The following is a 15,337-nucleotide window of genomic DNA, read 5'->3' as shown; positions in this document are numbered from 1 at the left end:
CCAGGGCTTGGGGCCTGGGCTCTTCTCTTGCCTCCTACTCCCTCTCCTAATTTGGTTCTCAGCTACCTGGTCCCCCTGCAGCCCTGCCTCTTCCTAACTCCACTTAGCAACTACTGCTGCCTCCGCCTTCTTCGGGCACTTGGGTGTGGATGTGGGGCTTGGTGGACACCCTCTCTTGGTGACATCTGGCAGGGCGGGCTGGCAACAGTCCTGGCTGGCAGTGCCACAGTACGTCAGCAGGTGCTTTCACTTCTGTCAGCTTCTTTCCTACCCTCATTCAGGTACATGGTCTATCCAAGGACTGAGGTCACAGTCCCTTGGGGTCTGTGGGTTCCAATGGCAGCCCTTCAGGAAGAGGAGATTGGCTTTCTTGCCCTGGGGGCTGAGTCGGGGCGGGGGCGGGGTGGGTAGTAAGGTGCTCTGATGCCGAGGCTGCCTCTGGTTGGAAAGGATCCCAGGCAGTCAAGAGAGAGGGGATAGGGGAGGTGAGGGTCTGCCCTCCTTTGCTGAGCAACATTAAATAACCAATAAATACCATGAACGGTCGAGGCAGAGTATATGAAAGAAAGGAAATGTTTTATATTTCGGTGTGTTTAATGTCTTTAACAGGGAGTCCTACCTTTTGATTTTGCATTGAATGGGGCCATAAAGTATATAGTCAACTCTGGGCAAAGTATATATTTTCAATAGCTTTGCCTCCCCAAACTAGCAGGAAAACTGGCAGAAAAAGTTTCCAGGAATGTCTTCCATATTGAAGTATGTCTTTGAAATGCTCCTCTGTTTGGAAAAAGGGTGCATCTTTACATCCAGACATAAACCTGAGGAGTGAAGGAGCGTGGTGGAGCCTTTGGGGTCCACATTTCAGAGTTTAGGAAAAGCTCTCTTTCTCCCTCAGACCTCTTCCTTCCACCTACTCCTTCTCCACATCCTCTCTTCCCATCAAAGCTGATCTCCTCTCTTATTTAGAGGCTTCACTCTGCAGCACAGAGATGAGGGGCTGCTGCTCACTGCTGCTAGCATTTCTGAACAATTCCTCGTGTAACACACATGTCAACATGAGCTGTCAGCCCCCTTCTATGGTCTTTGACCAAACATTATAGAATCCCACCAGTGGTGGGTGTTCCTAGTCGTTTTGCCTTGGCAGTTGCTCTGTGGTCCAGAGTGGCTGAGCCTTTTCTGGATCACTTAACCATCACCATTGTGCCCCCTGCTTGGGTGCCAAGGCCCTCGGACTGTCTCTTCAGGGCCAAAAGAAGCCAGAACTTCCTCAGAGCACCAAGGCATAGCAGAATGTTTTGTCAAAATGGGTATTGGTTCATTTTCCAACTGATTCCCAACATTTAACGGGAATAATTACTGAACAGTAATTAGTAGAATTTGCTTTAAAATTTGGCTTAGATTGTTTTTCAGGTGAAGGAAAGATAAGGATTATTATTACACACAAAGCCATATGCTTTTTATAGCAAAGAACTTCAAAGGAAAAAGTCAATTCTACAGATAGATTCATCAAAGACAAATTCAGCAATTGGAAGTTTACCAGCTTTTCAGAAGATGATTTGCTTTTGCTGATAGCTATTCCCAAGACTTATAATTGCTTTTCCTTTCTTCCCCCAAAGCAGAAACTTTCATCTTTACCCTAGCCCCAGGCAATAAAGGGATAGAGAAATAGATTCATTCATTTGCTCAGAAAATGTTTGCTGTGCAATTGCTGTTTCCAGGTACAAAAATGAGCAAAGTGTTGTAGCCACACGTTCTGGGAAACAAACTCACTCAGAAGGACAATGCAGATAGTGGAGTGCAGTTTATTACACCGGTGGGCCCAAGGCAGAGTCTCCTTTTAATCAAGGACCTCGACCAGCATTTGTGAACATCTTTTATACCCCATGTATACGTGTCTGAACCCACCACCCCAAATTCCTTGAGACTTACATAAACCAAAGAAAATACAATCCCAATAACCCCATCACTCACATGCTATGTGCTCAAACAGTCAAACAATTAGCCAATAATCAATAAACCTGAGGTTACACTCTGATTGATACAGAAAAACTTATGGCCTGTCTGGAGGAAGGAGTGATTAGTGTATGTTTTCTCTTAGGCGATGAGTAACCTAGATACAATCTTCAAGGTTCCCCGGTCTGGAGGGGTCTTATCCTTCTGTTGTTGTTTTCATAGGCACTAAATGCAGAGTTCAGAAGTCCATTGGAAAGGTGGCCAAGCATGATCAGCATGAACAGGCCTAAGATGGAGTCCAGGCCCTATGAATTCCTTCTTCAAAATTGTAAACTGAGTCTGGGCCAGATCCCATGTGATCCTCAGCCCACGTCTTCTTACAGAGGCTTTGCAGCAGTGGTGGTTTAGTCGCTGTCATGTCTGACTCTTAACAGAGGCTTAGAAATACTCTAAAAGATGGACGACTTCCATCTGTGATGATTCATATTTCTATAGATGTTCATTTTTATGGGCTTCTCTGGTGGCTCAGATAGTAAAGAATCTGCCTGCAGTGCAGGAGACACGGGTTCAATTCCTGGGTTGAGAAGATCCCCTGGAGAAAGGAATGGCGACCCACTCTAGTATTCTTGCCTGGGAAATCCCATGGATAGAGGAGCCTGGTGGGCTATAGTCCATGGGGTCCCAAAGAGTCGAACACAACTGAGCAACTAACACACACAAGGGCAAGGTGCTAGTAATCTACTTAGTGACTTATTAAAAATAGCTAAACTTCTGTGTTCATAATCTCAGTAAGCATAGTAAATTTAAAGCAGTACTGACATTACTTGTAAGTACTGTCTTCTATGTGGATTTCTGGTTTCCATGAGGCTTTGCAAAGCTGTGACTTAGCGTGTGCCCAAGAAGACACCATATTAAGTTGCTTCAGTCATGTCCGACTCTGCAACCCCTTGGAATGTAGCCTGCCAGGCTCTTCTGTCCATGGGATTCTCCAGGGAAGAATACTGCAGTGGGTTGCCATTTCCTTCTCCAGGGGATCTTCCTGACCCTGGGATCAAATCTGAGTCTCTTTTGTCTCCTGCAGAATTTCCCCAATGTTCCAGAAAAAAAAGTCCCACTAGTGTTTTTCCAGAAGGGACGCTGAACTTTCTGAAAGGACATCAGTGATATTCCTGAGTTGGTCAAGACTATTAATGGCCACTGCTATAGCTTGTTACCATGTAATTACTTTCAGTTCAGTTGCTCAGTCGTGTCTGACTCTTTGCGACCCCATGAATCACAGCACGCCAGGCCTCCCTGTCCATCACCAACTCCCGGAGTTCACTCAGACTCACGTCCATAGAGTCGGTGATGCCATCCAGCCATCTCATCCTCAGTCATCCCCTTCTCCTCCTGCCCCCAATCCCTCCCAGCATCAAGGGGTTACTTAATAATCACGAGTGTGTTTTGTGGCCAGCTTCCTTCACATTACTCTTTGGAAGGATACATCTGTTACATCAGTGATATTTGAGCTTCTCATTTTCTAGTATCCAGGCTTCAGGATGGATATGGACTTTGGCTCATATGCAAATCATTTGTACCCCATTGCTGAAAGCAGTGTGCTGCTGTGGTGTCAATTTGCTATTGTTATTTTGTCCCAGGAAAGTGAGGATGGGTGGGGATATAAGAAAGGTTAGTAACAGAGCTGAAATTTACAGCTGTTGATAGTTGCCTTACAAGGGCTCAGTAGACAAGTAGCATTTTACTATCTTTTTACCCTCTACCCTCTCATCAAACTACACCCCTTTTCCAATGAAACTGCTCTCTTCCAGCCCCGCTTCAAGGACCAATAGGTGAGGGAACAGTGTCTGCAGAGGCCCCCCTGAAGCTCAGTTTGCTTCCTCCCAGCATAAGCACACTTAAGATTGCTTTGTTTCTGATCAGCCTGGTGCTTGAGTGGAACTCTCTGCCTGAACTTAAAACACAGGGAGGCTTTTCAAGGGTATTTTTCAAGTAGACATTGCTCAGTGTTGATGAAAGAAGGCATGGGAGCTGTCTGCCAAATGTTAAAAGCTGAAGGGAATACTTAAATTTAGGTTGTACCCACCCAGGTCAGATTACAGCTAAGTGTGGCATGTAGACGCTTGCAGATGTGGAGAAAAACTGATCATATTTCTTTATGGAGAGTTCCATGACTGTAGATTTTTTTCCCAGGTTTTGTGGATGATGTTATTCTTAATAGGAGTCTTAGGATATGCCACATTGATTTCTTATAAAATAGTTACTTTGTTTCATCAAATTCTAAATTACTTTTAACCATAAATGATAGCACTATTTTATATAAATTTAATAAAGAATGCAGCAGCTGATTAATGACACTCTTTGGCATCCCTTGAGGCTTATGAAGGAGCTTCCTTTTACCAGGATACATAAAGGTTACATGATTTACTTTTTGTAAAAAGAGATGATTTTGTTTTTTAATAAATCCTTTGTTAGAATAGCTTTAAAGAAAAGTTACAAATGTAATAGAATTTCTGTGTACTTGACATCCAATTTCTCCTAGTCTTCACATATTGTATTAGTATGGTGCATTTGTCACAACTAATCAACCAATATTGATACGTTATTAGCGTAAGTCCACCCATGATCTGATCTCCTTTGTTTCAACCAAAGACCTTGCTCCGTTCCAAGGTCCCATGCAGGATATCACACTATGTCTAGTCAAGTCTCCCATAGGCTCAGTCTCCCAGGCTTTCCTTGGCTTTGATGACCTTAATGGTTTAGAGGAGTTGTGGTTAGGTGTTTTGTAGAATCTTTCAATTTAGTTTCGTCTAATGTTTTTTCTCATGTTTAGACTGGGTCTTGGGGGAGAAAGATCTATTATTTTAAAAAAAAATTAAAAATAAGCAAGAGAAAAGTTAAATTCCTGCTAAATTTTCTTCACCTTGGGAGTCCAACTCTTCTGCCTCACCCTTCAACTCAGAGTTATCTGTAGCTTTGTTTTTCCACTACAGGACTCCATGCCAGCATCAATAGTGATAAGATTGTGTTTTGTGAACACGGCTCCCCTGGCTTTCCTATGAATTACTGACCCTCTTCTGCCATTTGGGAAGTTGTCACTTTCTTGACTTTCCTGCAAGGTGTCAGGCAGTGACAGCAAGGACCCAACTGTCCCTGGGCAATGTCCCATGCCACTGACTGTATAATGCATTTGAGAGATTTTAAAAGCAGAGGAGTGGAGGAGAGGATTATGTCTTAGAACAAATGAAATACAGTATTCTGAACTTATAATATGCCTGCAAAAACTGTTGTATATTGAATTTGGTCAAATTGCCATTTGGGATTCAGATACCATCTCCAAGTCAAATTTAAACCAGTCAACTCCCACTTGCTAGATTAGGAAGAAATGGAATATATTTTCCTCAGGACTCTATTGCTGCTCCCACAGGTTTCAGAATCCCAAGGAGCTAGTATAGTCTCACTGGTGGCCTATTCATCACCCACATGCCACGTGGCTTCATTCCATTCATGGCCACCTCGCCTGTAGTAAGCCCTGCGGGGGCTGCTCTCCCACTGGCATGTCAGGCATCTGCAGGCCAAAACCCCCACATGGGTGGGCACAGCTGCCCAGAGGAGACCCCTCTGTGAACAGGCCTCTGGCTCAGTGCCTCGGATACTCCTTGGTGGGTTTCCAGGGCAGCAGCTCAAGGGTCTCATTCTCCAGGCAGAAGCATTCCTAAGACTCCATCTCCCTCAGGGGAGCAAGAGAAGATTTTGGCTTCCACTGGGGATGCAGAGGAAGTTGTCTCTCCCCATCTCTGGGGATGAAATGAGGATTAAGCCTTGGTGTTCTTTTTACACCTCCAAACCACATTAGAAACAATCTGCCTCTCTTTGATTTGCTAATCAAAAATTTAGTTACTGATGAAAGGTGTTTATGGACTGTCTCTAAACAGCCTCAGAGTTACTTGGAAATTCACATTGATCTTGAAACTTCTCTCTGGGCCTTGAAGAATGCCTGAGATGATGTCTACCTTTCCTCAGTGGTTCCCAAGGGACCCAGATCTTTAAAGCACATTGGTGACAGCAGCATGGTCCTGGGCCTCTCCTGCCAGAGTAAAGCCTGCTTGCCCTCCATGGATCAGGACTCTCACAGATGCTCGCCAGCCAGCTGCCACTAGCTTAGAGAGAAGGTGGCTCTCTGTGCCTTATGATTTCAGGGACAGAGGAAAGGAGTTAGTAAGGGCACTGGGCTGAAAGATTCCCCCATTGGTTGTTGACGCCCTGTGTATATTTAGTAGAGGACACACACGTGTCTTTTATGTAATTAGAACAGGTCATGAGTTGGGGTACTGTGTTAATATGAATTCACTCATGCTAAGTTGTAAATAGTTGCTTTGTGATCCTCTCTAAGAACAAATGAAAATAAGATTGATGAGGACAAGCACATTCGCTAAAGACATCTTGAAGCAGGACATGGACATAGAAGTTTGTGTCTAGGGTCTTCATGAGCAAGTTTGTTCTAACTCACAATTCTTGTAAGGTTGGTTTTAGATGTAAATGTGCCAGTAATCCTTCTAATCCACTGGCTTATTTTATATATTCCTACGTCACTGGAGTAAAAGAACATGAAATATAGTTGGTTACATCATTCTTTGTTTATTTACCTAATCCATGTCTCAGGTACTGAGTAAAAATACTGCAGCAGTTATAAAAATAAAATCATGGTGTAATACTTAAAAATATTTAGTAATAAAAGGGACAATAATGAGGGTTGAATGTTCTGATAAGGCTCAAGAGAGTTAATCAACAGAAATGTATGTTTGGGGTCCTGCGTATTTAAAAAAAAGTAGTTCAGATATTTTATGATGATATATTTTATCATATTGAAGAGGTATTCCATTGAATCCATATTAATCAAGAATTGATGTCAACTTTTGTCAAATGTCTTTTCAGCACTTATGGAAATTGATGCTTTTTTTCTCTTTCCATTACATTCTTGGAATAAACTGCACTTGGCTGTCACATATTATCGAATTATATGCTGCCAGCTTCAGCTTGTCAACATATTTTATAGGATTTTTTTGCATTAGTATTTGTGAGCAAGTATTGTTAAAGAAAAACTATTCAGTGACACTTGTTAAAGATGTTAAGGAAGACTTTATTGACAGGGGAGGGGGCTCTCATGATAGGTGTAGGGACCACCACAGTGGGGTCTTGTAGTGAGGGAGAGAGGTTGGGCTCAACTCCGAATATAACAAGGTCAGCATAGGAATTCTAGCTACAGAGCTTCCTGGGTTGGACTAGTGATAAAGAACCTGCCTGCCAATGCAGAAGATGTAAAGAGACCTAGATTCTATCCTGGGTCAGGAAGATCCCCTGGAGGAGGGCATGGCAATTCCCTCCAGTATTATTGCCTGAAAAATCCCATGGACAGAAGGAACCTGGCGGACTACAGTCTATGGGATCACAAAGGGTCAGACACAACTGAAGTAACAGCGCGTACACATTCTAGCTACTAAGCAGAGTGGGAGGAAATGGACGGAAAATTACTAAAAGGAAGCATGAGCAGTCAGGAAGGATTCTGGCTCAACTGACCTACCAGGGTTCTTGATGAAGGCAGGCCAGGGTGTCCAGGTATCATCTATACAATGGTGGAGGATGAGGAATTGGGATACCAAGTGTGATCAGCCATGGAAGATGGGGCATTCTGGCTAAACTATCTCAGGATTCCTGCTCAAATTGGACAATGTAGAAATGAACACAGAAGCCCAAAAGTCAGAGCCTAGTTGAGCAAGAGCTCACAAGAGTCTGATTAGAGTTTAGTCGAGCAAGAGAATCTTTGCCAGGATAGTGTGTAGTCATATTTTTTGTGAAATTTTTGCATTTTAAAACTTTTCCTTGTTTTACAAACTTAGTTTTGAACTTCTTGCTTTTAAAATATGTTCTCAGAACTCTTTGGACACAAAATTCACCTTTTAAGAAATCATCATCATGATTTGTTTTTGTTTAGTCGCTAAGTCTTGTCTGACTCTTTTGTGACCCCATGGACTATAGCACGCCAGGCTTCTCTGACCATGGAATTTTCCAGGCAAGAATACTGGAATGGTTGCCATTTCCTTCTCCAGGGGATCATCCCAGACCAGGGGTCGAACCTGTGTCTCCTGCATTGGCAGGCAGATTCTTTGCCACTGAGCCACCTGGAAAGCCCACCATCATCATAAAAGCTAACATTAAATTAGGACTTTGTGTGCACAAACATAACTAAAAACTTTATGAGCCCAGGTACTGTGATTTTTCCCATTTTGCACATGATGAACTGGGTGCACTGATGTTAAATATTTTTCCTTGTGCTAGCAACTAGCTGAGCAGGATTTGATTGCAGGCTCTAGGGTCCATGCTGTTATGCTCAAAAATTTAGTTTGTCATGAAACCGAATTGTTTACCAAAAAAGAGGCAGGGGTAAATACACTTTTGTTCAGGTCCATTACCTGATTTCCTTTAGGATCATCCTGGTTTATTTTATGTTCCTTCTGTGGAAACTTGCATGGCAGGGAAAAACTTACCACAACAGCATTCTAAAGCAGTGTGGCTTGCAGTGCAGATGTCCCTAAATAAAAATGTGAGAATTAGGATGTTTTAAGTAGAATGATTATGGAAGGGGTATTTGCATTACCAAAAAATCTAGGACTTTATAAAAGATTTCAATAATAGATTTCCTTAAGCAGGAAGCTGTCCTTATCCTCTACCACAAGGCATTCAAAATATGAAACAAATTAGATTTAATTAGTCTGCAGCATGGTATAGGCTTAAAAATCATTAGGAATGGAACGTTTGTCAAGTTAACTGCATTCTATACAAATTAAAATTTCTTAATAATGTGTATTCTCTAAATAAGGAAGTAGTTGACTTGGGGCATGTGTTGCCAAATTTTCTGATCAGGGTACAGCGTATGTATTTCCAGACTGCTGCAGATCCACAAAGAACTTCATAGTGAGGAATAGAAATAGAAATCTTGTTTTCCAGTTGTTCTGTTTTTCCATGTCTGTGTTCCCAACTGATTGCAAAGACTGCTGAAATACATGGATTTGGAAGTTTCTTATGAGCAGTGAGAGCCAGCCTATGCATCCAAGTCCCCACATCTGTTCTAATTTGTAACTGGCTGTGACAGCCCATGCTTTATGCAGAATGACTGTGATCATAACCAAAATTACTTTTAAATTGCTCATGTAACCATATGGCTTCTCTGCATGTTGTTTTTCTAGTATTTCAGGTCTTTTTTTAAAACAACCGAGGCATAGTTGAACTAACATGTATCAAGGAAGGAAATTAAAGGCTAACTCTAACAGACTCTGTCACATTGAGAACAATTTAAGAAAAATAGGATTTAGCTTTTTTTTTCCTAGAAGTGAGTTCAGAGACTTATTAAAAGGACATTTTGTGGACAAGATTAAGAGAGCTACATAATTTGCAGGGCCAAGTACAAAATAAAAACACAGAGGCCATGGTTCAAAAATCAGAAAAAAAAATATCATTAAAGGTACTAAAATATAAAGTTTTTTTCCTTTCTTCCAGTTTCTCTCTCTACTTGTTATGATGCCATTTTATTTGCTACTTCAGGTCATTTAAGTCAAGAAAAATTAAGAGTTTAAATTATTGGCCTTTCTTTATATAATGCAAAGCTAGTTTTAAAGGCAGATGTAAGAGCCTTTAGGCTTCCCAGGTGGTATTAGTGGTAAGGAACCTGTCTGCCAGTGCAAAAGTCATGAGACACGAGTTCAATCCCTGGGTCAGGAAGGTCCCCTGGAGGAGGGCATGGCAACCCACTCCAATATTCTTGCCTAGAGAATCCCATGAACAGAGGAGCCTGGCAGGCTACAGTCCATGGGGTTGCAAAGAGTCAGCCATGACTCAAGTGACCTAGCATGCACACATGTGAGAACCTTTAGCTCCCAAGCAGAATCCCTGAAGTGCCACAATATGCATTTTGTAATTCCTATATGCATGTGCACTTATTGTTGCCACACTAGTGGAAATGCACAGAGTTCAACTTTTGACACATGCGCATTTTACTAATACTCTCTGCCTTCCACTTACTGCTGAGTGAAGGAGAACTGAGAAGAAGAGGAAGCAGAGGTTTCTCTAGCTTTTCCTTTCCCTCTGTCTTCTAACTTTCATTGTCAGTGGCTGGTTCATACAGGGAAGGAACATGAATAAGTAAGCACATAATGGGATTCTTTGGTCATTTTTGCTCTTAAAATGTCATTCCCTTCTTTCTGCATTTGAAGCAAGTTCTGGTTCAAATGAACAGGGTAACCTCACAAGGCTGTGAGTGTCCCTTCCACAGTCCCTTACTGAGTCATAGTTGTAACCTTATTTGGCCTTTGACTCTCAATGGACTCCCACATGTCATGGGCCCTTTGGAATGCTAATGGTCACCTAGAATGCTCTGTGTGGATAGAAAGAAGTGCAGACAGGCATTATTGTTTGTCTTCTCTGCTCACTATTATCCTCATTGGACGACTTAAGAAAAATGAATTCAAAGATAAAAGTACTAAGAATTTCAAGATGGTGAAAGCAGGATTTTAAACCAAGCAAGGGACCCTTCTGAGCTTGGTTCCCTATGTGGCTGTACATGTTGCCCGTGAGGCTGACCCAGCCCCAGTGACCTCATCTACAAACTGGGATGAGAATGGTACTTGTTCAGGTAGCATTGCCATGAGGAGTAATTAAATTGTGAATATAACCAGCACCTAGAAAGTACTCAGTACTCAGTAGTTTCTTAATACTCATATTGTGCACTATGGACCTTAGCCTGCCAGGCTCCTCTGTTCATGGGATTCTCCAGGCAAGAATACTGGAGTAGGTTGCCATGCCCTCCTCCAGGGGATCCTCCTGACCCAGGGATCAAACCCACATCTCTTATGTCTTCTGCATTGGCAGGTGGGTTCTTTTTGGCCGTGGTGGTTCCCATTTGGCAGTGGGCCTGGGAAGACCACTTATATTGCTGTATGTCACAAATGAAAATCAGGAAATGGTTTTTATATTCCTACTAGAAACCTTGACTTAGGTTGAACTTTCTTTATATAAGTTCCACTAAGCAAGATATGCTTTCAAACACATGAGACTCTGAAACCCTGCTCTATCTGTGAATGCTCGTTTATCTGTGTGGCAGTCTTTAGCCACCAATGTGATCAATGAGCAAAGCTCTGAGGTCAGTTCAAGAGGTTATCTGGTTAACCTATTTGCAGTGGTAATTACTGCAGCAGGTTATAGCAAATAGAACCATGTGAGACGTCCAGGAAAAAGACAAGGGCTTGAGTTATTGAATGTGATTGAATGCCAGGTTGTCTCTGGCTGAAAATGAGGTCAGCCCCATAAAGCCTTGGGCAGAGAAGGTCTCTGTTCCAAACACATGGAGAAGGAGATATTTGAGTGAAAACAAACAAAGACGTGAGCTCTGTCTGAGCAAGTAGGAGTGAACTGTGATTGACGATAGCATCCAGATGAAGTTCAGTGTAGAATGAGTTCCAGGATCCAAAGTTACTGAAGAACTATTGTAGATAATACCCATCAATCAATCAATTAATCCAATAGAGCTGCTTAATAAATGCTATATTTTTAATGCCTGAAGTGTATTTGGCTTATGCATACACTGTATATACCAACCATTCATCTTGGAAACATTAATTTAAAAAATTATTTGATAAATTTTCAGCCCTTGATTGAGTTAGCACTTATTTATAGTCGAAATATCATTTTACTTCAAACCCAATTTTTCAGTGTTTAAAAAAAATTGTTCAAATGTAGTTGGTTTACAATGTTGTGTTTAATTTCTGCTATACAGTAAAGTGACTCAATTATACATATATATTCTTTCTCATATTTTTTTCCATATGGTTTATCATAGGATATTGAATATAGTTCCCTGTACTATCTGGTAGGACCCTTTTGTTACTGTTCAATAAGTTTCAACAAATACACCTGTGTAACCTAAAATTATCAAGATACCAGCCCACAAATTTCCTACAACAAAACCTAAATATTTTAAAGAGATTCTCTATTTTCCATCAGTGTATTTATGTGGAAATTATACCAACTTAAATTGTGACTTTGTTTTAAAATTTTTCATGAAAATGATTAGATGTGATAACAGGTTGAAAAATGATGCAAACAGGATTTAAAAATAGGTAGGATATTATAGAGAATATTCAGATATCCAGGAAATGAGCAGTTTCAAATCAGTCAATGGTTGAGACTCGTGTGTCCTGTGCAAGTATGATTTTCCTTCTCTGATTTTGAAGCACCATTCTGATCCTCTGTGAGGAGTAGGATTACAGATGAGACATGATCTGATTAAAAAAAAAAAAAAATTTGTAGAGAAAAGGACTATCAAAAATGTGGCATGAAATCTGTGTCCCTAGCATGATTCTTTTAAGACTTCTCCCCTGTTCCTGTCCATGAGGTTTTGAAAATCTGGATTTAATTTTCACTTTAAAAACTTAATGGCCTGAACCATCGCAAGAAGTATGAACTTTCCGAATGCCTGAGCCCGCTCACCCGCTGGTTCTGTGGTTACAGTGACTAAGGCTGGGGAACACTGAGTCAGGAATGGGTGTGCTGTCATGAAGGCTGCTTGTTCACAAAGAATCTTACTGATAAATGATGTTACCATTTCCAGATGCTGAGCCTAAGTATCTGATCGTCGTTCGGCCCGCTCCTCCCCCCAGTCAAAAGAAGTCATGCTCAGGTATTTTTGTTGATTCACTATTATTGTTAACTTTAAACCATGCCTTTTCATCTCTTTTCTACCCATGGAGACCACGTGTCTTGGGGATGCCTCAGGAAGGTAGGTTAGAAGACGTATGATGCCCAGCAGTCCCCTGAAAACAGATAACCCTGCTTGGGAAGTAGCATAGCCTGGTTGGGAGAGGCTCCTTGGGTCTTATCCACCCCACCACATACAAACAGCAGAGAGTTGAGGCAAATTATTGAACCTCTCTATGCCCCTGTTCTGCTGTATGGTAGGGTCTGGGTGAGGATGAGATGAGTTCACAGCTACGTAGGACAGGCCTGGCCCAGAGTAAGTGCTTATTTAGAGTTTAGCTCCTGTTGACTCCCTCTATGTTGCAATGTGTGAACTAAAGCCTGCTCTTGTGTCTTTCAGATTTTTAGGGCAAAATGTGAGATCTAAACTTTGCTGAAGGAAACTTGACATTTCAAAAGCATAACTCATTTACATGTGTGTTAAATGAGTTGGGACTTGGATTTTATTTATGCCTCCAAACCAAATTTAGTCAGACACAGAAAACTAGACTTCTTTCATAAAACAGCAGTGTGACACATCATCTTCCCAGGGAGATGTGAAACAGGCAACTAGATACCATGTGTATAAAAAAGTAGAAATATTTCTATACAACTAAGGAAGACGTTGTCCCAATTTCACTGCTAAAATTTCTTCTCAGATCAAATAAGCAAGCCCTTGCTGTTAGGAAGGACTAATAAATCTGTGAAAATGCTTTTAATATCTTATGTCACAGCTTCCTAGTCTGTAGATAGAGTTGATCGTGGTGCTTTTCTTTTTCATGTTCTAATGTGAACTGTTCTCAAAATAATTATTCCCTAATCATATTTGCCTTTTATGGTACACTGGGTGTCACACAGAAAGAAAGATCTTTCTCAAAGGGATAAGAAGCATTGGGAGAATGTACAGATATTGAGCAAATGGGCCCTTGGCAGCTATGTATTCTGTCTCCTCAGTGTATTACCTATGCCTGATTACCAAAAACTGGTTGCTGCAAACCTCCCCCCTCGAGGCTTCTGTTGGTTTCCTCTTTTTCTTTTTTTTTTTTTAAAGAGAAGCAATAAATGGTTAATTATTTTGAGAACTACAGATCCTTTTACTTGACCTCTTATAATATCCCAAGCACAAGGGAGATTTCAATCAGTACTTAAAACTTACTAGTGATCATTGTCTAAGAAGCTTTCCATACACTTGCAAAGAAAAGTCCTCCAGTATTTGAAGACTCTATTTCAAAATATTTAACAATAAAGTCAGGAAGCATGAGTATGGTTCTATGCGATTCTGGCTTCATAGTCACTGAACTTTTTCTTAGTATGGTTATAAAACAAATATGCAAAAATAAGTAAGAAAAGTCAAGAGAGTGATTATACCTTAATGGCAGTTTATAACTTCATTTCATCTGTGGGCTTCTGTGACACTGGCCTTAGATTATTTTTCACTGTGTGATGACCAACTCAGGAAATAGTGTCATCCTACGGTCAGGCTATAATACCCCACCTTTCCTTTCAGGCAACGGATATAATTTTTGTTTTTGTAATCTGCATTGAAGAGTGATGTAATGAGTAATGGATTAGCTTCCATTCATTTTATATTTGTATCTGCCACATAATTTAAAAATGATTAAGTAATTAAAATTGAAGATCCAACAGTGAACTTAGTCATATAAACTTTAGATTCCTTGAGGAAAGAAAAATGTAGTTTTTCTAAATGGCATTACTTTCATACATTGTGAGCTAAACTAGTGATGTAATAAAAAGAAAACTAGATTACAATGCAGGAGACTTGGATTTGAGTCTTAAGCGTGCTTTCATTGTGACCTTGGACAACCTTGAAATTATTCAAGACTTTCTTTTTCATCTATAAAATGAGACAATTATATTACATGAGTGAAAATCAACTCAGGGATAGAAAAAACAACTTGTCAGAATCACATTATCTCAGATTCTAACCTGCCCTCTTTGGGGACCAGACCTGAACCCTTTGAATCATAGTCAGATAAGGTACTATTACAGGTAAACTGGAAAAATTTATAGAGAAGTATAATTGCATGTTTGCAACCAACTAAATAATAACCACCCTTGAAAATTATTTAAGATATCTTAAAAAAATTCATCTATGTCATAACGAAGTAACTTACCACCACTAGATTATGTATATTCTGGTCTCAGAGGGCTTTTCTGCCAGAATAACAATTAATACAACTGAAACCTAGCAGAAGTAATAGGCACTCCTCCTTTTCACTGTCCTCGTGTTCCTAAAGTTTCAAATATTTTTGAAAAAGCAAATAATCTGCCCCTCACGTATACTTGAAAAGAATCTAGAGTTGCTTATCAGAATCACACTTGGCATTGCCCAAATCTAATTAGTCTTGTTGGAATAACTACTTATATTATTCCTACTCTTCCAGCAATATTAAGAATGTGTATACTTTTTCTGTTTCAATACTTACTGTAAAAAAAAGAAAAAAAAAAAGAGAGGTCATTGAAATGCTCTGGCAAGAGATTTTACACTTCCAAATAGTTTAAAAACAATATATATATATAGAGAGAGACTTCAACCTGAGTTGTTTCTAAGTGTGAAACAAATTCATGGTTTCAGGTTAAA

The 15,337-nt window shown here is 40.6% G+C and overlaps 1 protein-coding gene across 50 annotated transcripts in view; it reads left to right on the top strand.

Moving 5' to 3' along the window:
- Window positions 1-15,337, top strand: part of ABI3BP (ABI family member 3 binding protein) — a 293,296-nt gene that overhangs the window by 96,890 nt on the left and 181,069 nt on the right. For all 50 annotated transcript variants that reach the window (XM_060416671.1, XM_012188960.4, XM_060416802.1 and 47 more), the window contains exon 3: window positions 12,611-12,679. In XM_060416671.1, coding sequence (XP_060272654.1) covers window positions 12,611-12,679 — 69 coding nt within the window. The remainder of the gene's footprint in view (window positions 1-12,610; window positions 12,680-15,337) is intronic.

The sequence above is a fragment of the Ovis aries genome, chromosome 1 (assembly GCF_016772045.2).
Source record: "Ovis aries strain OAR_USU_Benz2616 breed Rambouillet chromosome 1, ARS-UI_Ramb_v3.0, whole genome shotgun sequence".
Taxonomy (NCBI): domain Eukaryota; kingdom Metazoa; phylum Chordata; class Mammalia; order Artiodactyla; family Bovidae; genus Ovis; species Ovis aries.
The sequence above is the reverse complement of the archived record's forward strand: the minus strand, read 5'-3'. Positions and strand labels throughout refer to the sequence as shown.